Source organism: Babylonia areolata, chromosome 32 (genome assembly GCF_041734735.1).
Source record: "Babylonia areolata isolate BAREFJ2019XMU chromosome 32, ASM4173473v1, whole genome shotgun sequence".
NCBI classification, from domain to species: domain Eukaryota; kingdom Metazoa; phylum Mollusca; class Gastropoda; order Neogastropoda; family Buccinidae; genus Babylonia; species Babylonia areolata.
This window is the reverse complement of record NC_134907.1, coordinates 15,805,994-15,810,432: the sequence shown is the minus strand read 5'-3', so window position 1 is coordinate 15,810,432 and position 4,439 is coordinate 15,805,994. Positions and strand designations below refer to the sequence as shown.

At 43.5% G+C, this 4,439-nt stretch overlaps 1 protein-coding gene across 1 annotated transcript in view; it reads right to left on the bottom strand.

Moving 5' to 3' along the window:
- Nucleotides 1-1,632: 1,632 nt before the first annotated feature.
- Nucleotides 1,633-4,439, bottom strand: part of LOC143276440 (uncharacterized) — a 14,898-nt gene continuing 12,091 nt past the window's right edge. The window contains exons 5-6 of the mRNA XM_076580932.1: nt 3,923-4,049; nt 1,633-1,885 (exon numbers count right to left, since the gene is read on the bottom strand). Of these exons, the coding sequence (XP_076437047.1) occupies nt 1,633-1,885; nt 3,923-4,049 (380 nt within the window). The remainder of the gene's footprint in view (nt 1,886-3,922; nt 4,050-4,439) is intronic.

Here is a 4,439-nt window from a genome sequence, read left to right as displayed (position 1 = left end):
GAGAGATGAGGGAGAGAGAAAAAAGACTAAGGGAAGGAGACAGAGAGAGAGAGGGAGAAAAAAAGAGTGTGTGTGCGTGCGTACATGAGAGAAAGTGAGAGGGGGGGGGGGAGAGAGAGATAGAGTAGGAAAGGAGAGAGGGAGAGAAAAAAGAGAGAGAGAGTGTGTGTGTGCGTGTGTGTGTGTGTGTGTGTGTGTGTGAGAGAGAGAGAGAGAGAGAGAGAGAGAGAGAGAGATGTTCTGTTTTACATGTGACCTTCCAATCTATGATTCAAAGTAGATTGAGTGATTGATCAGTTGATCGATTGATATGACATATGTTGTTGTTTTTTTCTGACCCCCCGCCCCCCTCCACACACACACACACACACACACACACATACACACACACACACACACAAACACACACGCGCGCGCGCGTGTATGTATATACGCGTACACAGACAACTGTCGACACACGTTCACATACGTACCATCACCAAACACACACAAAAGAATATCACACCACAGCACTTAATCACTTTGAAAGAAAAGAACAAAAATACCACTTTTATTTGACATTTTCATTGCATCATAAACACCTCCAATGGCCTGCAATTATTCTCGCCACCTCATCGTATTTCCATAAATGATTTAGATTACAAGTCTACGTTAGTTTCATTTCCGAAAAAAGGCGTGTATGTGTGTGTGTGTGTGTGTGTGTGTGTGTGTATGTGTGTATGTGTGTGTGTGTGTGTGTGTGTATGTGTGCGTGCATACGTGTGTGTGTGTGTGTGTGAGAAGTGTGCATGTGTGTCAAAAGTTCTACTGTAAGTGTGTTTGTATGTTTGTTACCTTTATATATATATATATATATATATATATATATATATATATATATATATATATATATACTACCCCACCACCCCCTTCCCTCCCCCAATATTCCTTGTGACCCCGGTACCATTGGTAATAGAGAGACATTATTCTATTCTATTCTATATTGAGTTGAAGTAGACAGCAGTGTATTGTATTGTATTGTATTGTATTGTATTGTATTGTATAGTAGTGTGGTGTAGTGTAGTGTAGTGAGTATAGTATGGTGTGTTCCATTGCATCCTGTTCTTCAATATTCCGTTCTGTATTAATCTCCAGCTATTTGAAAAAAAAAAATATATGTATGCGAAATCCAGGCATCTTTCCCTGGGGAAAAAAAAAATCCAGCTCTACCAATTGGTTTCTTTGCTTTTTTTTTTTTCTTTCTTCAATATTTGGCTTTGTGTAGCTATTCAAATGAAATCCCTACAAAACATTATCAGGTTCAATCTGATTCTTTTTTTTTTTTTTTTTTTTTTTATTGAAGTGGGTTCTCTTATATTCGATAGTTGCATGAGAAAGAATATCTTTTAAAACATATGCATTGTTTCAGACAACCATACTTCAGGTTTGAGGCACGCAAAATGTGCGTGTGTGCGTGTCTGTGTGCGTACGTACATATCCGTGCGTGTGTGTGTGTGCGTATGTGTCTGCGACTGCGTGATTGCATGCATATGTGTGTGTGTGTGTGCATCTGTGTTTCTATCTCCCTGTCTCTCTATGTCTGTCTGTCTCCCTCTCTCTGCCTTTTTTTTTTTTTTTTTTTTTTTTTTTTTTTTACTCTTCGCTCTCCTGAAGAACCCTCTCGCAGGGCAGCTGGTTCTTGAACTTCTTGTAGCGGGGGCAGTCCCCCAAGACGTCCGCCAGAGCTTTGCAGGAGGGCCAGTCCTTGCGGCAGCGGAGTCGGACGCAGCTGGCGTAGGCCTGCAAAGGGCTGATGTTCCGTCGCTCGAAGCACTTGTAGACATAGGTGCTCCGGTGGAGAAACTGGGCGCATCGCCACACTGCCTCTATCGGGTAGGCGCAGGTGCTGGTCGATTCGGCCGTTTGACTGCAGTACTGGTCACTGTTTTGTTTGTGTGTGTGTGTGTGTGTGTGTGTGTGTGTGTGTGTGTGTGTGTGTGTGTGTGTGTGTGTGTGTGTGTGTTTAAAGTGTTGGTGGGGTGGGGGGAGGGGGGTGTTGGTGGGTGGGGGGTGGGGAGGGGGTTGTGTGGGGTGGGGTGGGGGTTTGCGTAGTGGTGGGGGTTGGGAGGATGTGGGGGGTTGAGTGAGGTGTGGGTGTGTGTGTGGGGGGGGGGGGGGGTAGGGGGTATGGTGGTGAGGGAGAAAGAACAACATGGTTTGTTTATTATTATTATTATTATTATTATTATTATTATTATTATTATATCATCATCATCATCATCATCATCATCATCATTAATATTTTCATTATTATGTATATATATATATATATCTGTGTGTGTGTGTGTGTGTGTGTGTGTGTGTGTGTGTGTGTGTGTAGAAAGAGAGACAGACAGACAGACAGGCAGACAGACAGACAGACAGATAGATAGATAGATAGATAGATAGATAGATAGATAAACAGATAGATAGATAGACAGATATATAAACATATAGATAGATAGATAGATAGATAGATAGATAGATAGATAGATAGATAGATAGATAGACACAGGACTGTGTCCCGTTACAAAATATGATGAATATAGTCCAGCCTAAACCAAGGCAAAGAAAAAAAATATATATCATCTTTTGTCCTCAGTTAAAGATGAACTTATTGAAGGTCTCAAATCAGGCGATGACCAATACGTATTGTCCGTCTTCAGCTGTAAAGGGGTATGAATGAGGGGCCAGGAAATTGACAGTTAAAGAAAGAACGGAGTGAAATGGATCTTGAGATCATCCCCCCAAAAAACGGAGTATGGCTGCCTGCACGGCTGGGAAAAAAATGGTCAAACACGTACACGTAAAAGCCCATTCATGTACATCCGAGTGAACGTGGGAGTTGCAGCCCACGAGCGAACGAACGAACGAAGAAGAAGAAGAAGAAGAAGAAGAAGAAGAAGAATCATATGAAAAGGTAATGTCATAGCCTACATTTTGTTTATTTCCGAGCAAAAATTGAGTCTGATATCATCCTTCGTAACAAAAAAAAAACAATAACTCATTTAGCCACAATCATCATCATCATCATCATCATTATCATTACCATCATCATCATCATTGGGACTGGGTCCCAGTTTCCTATGCCGAGCCCTAGACACAGTGGACAGGAATTCTACTGCTCCTGGTGAGAGGGCCTCTGAAACCTTTTGAACCTTAACCAGGAAAGGGGGGGGTGGGGGGGGAACTCACGACTGCTCTAGGTCTCACTGTACAAAGATAGGATTGGTTACATCAGAGAACTGAACACCGCCTTCCTATGCCGAGCCCTAGACACAGTGGATAGGAATTCTACTGCATTTGGTGAGAGGGCCTCTGAAACCTTTTGAACCTTAACCAGGAAAAGGGGGCGTGGGGTGGGGGTGGGGGGGAACTCACGACTGCTTATGGTCTCACTGTACAAAGATAGGATTGGTTACATCAGAGAACTGAACACCGCCTTCCTATGCCGAGCCCTAGACACAGTGGATAGGAATTCTACTGCTCCTGGTGAGAGGGCCTCTGAAACCTTTTGAACCTTAACCAGGAAAGGGGGGTGGGGGGACTCACGACTGCTCTAGGTCTCACTGTACAAAGATAGGATTGGTTACATCAGAGAACTGAACACCGCCTTCCTATGCCGAGCCCTAGACACAGTGGATAGGAATTCTACTGCCCCTGGTGAGAGGGGCCTCTGAAACCTTTTGAACCTTAACCAGGAAAAGGGGGGGGGGGGGGGGGGGAACTCACGACTGCTTTTGGTCTCACTGTACAAAGATAGAATTGGTTACATCAGAGAACTGGATACCGCCTTCCTATGCCGAGCCCGAGACACAGTGGATAGGAATTCTACTGCCCCTGGTGAGAGGGGCCTCTGAAACCTTTTGAACCTTAACCAGGAAAGGGGAGGGAGGGAACTTACGACTGCTGCACGTCTTGCTCCACGAGGATGTTGTACGTGAGGTAGTCCGTCACTTTGAGTCCCACCCGGTCTGCAGAATCCTTCAGGTGGTGCTTGTCATTGTTGTTCCCTGAGGAGTCTGCGTTCCCTGCAACAGTCGTGAAAGCGATTACAGTTTTGTTGCGTGTTTTTTTTTGTTTTGTTTTTGTTGTTGTTGTTGTTGTTGTTGTTGTTGTTGTTGTGTCTCATTATCATATTCATCATCATCGTTCTCAGCAACATCATTATCTTCTTCTTCTTCTCCTCTTCTTGTTCTTGTTCTTCTTGTTCTTCTTCTTCCTCCTCCTCCTCCTCATCTTCTTCTTTCTTGTTCTTCTTCCTCCTCTTCTTCTTCTTCGTCTTGTTCTTCTTCTTCTTCTTCCTGTGATTTATTTGCTGATGATACATCAATACAATATGCTAGTCACAATGTTGACGAAATTAGTTATCATCTGAATGCCAACATGAAATCTGTTGAAAACTGGTGTGATGCTAATGC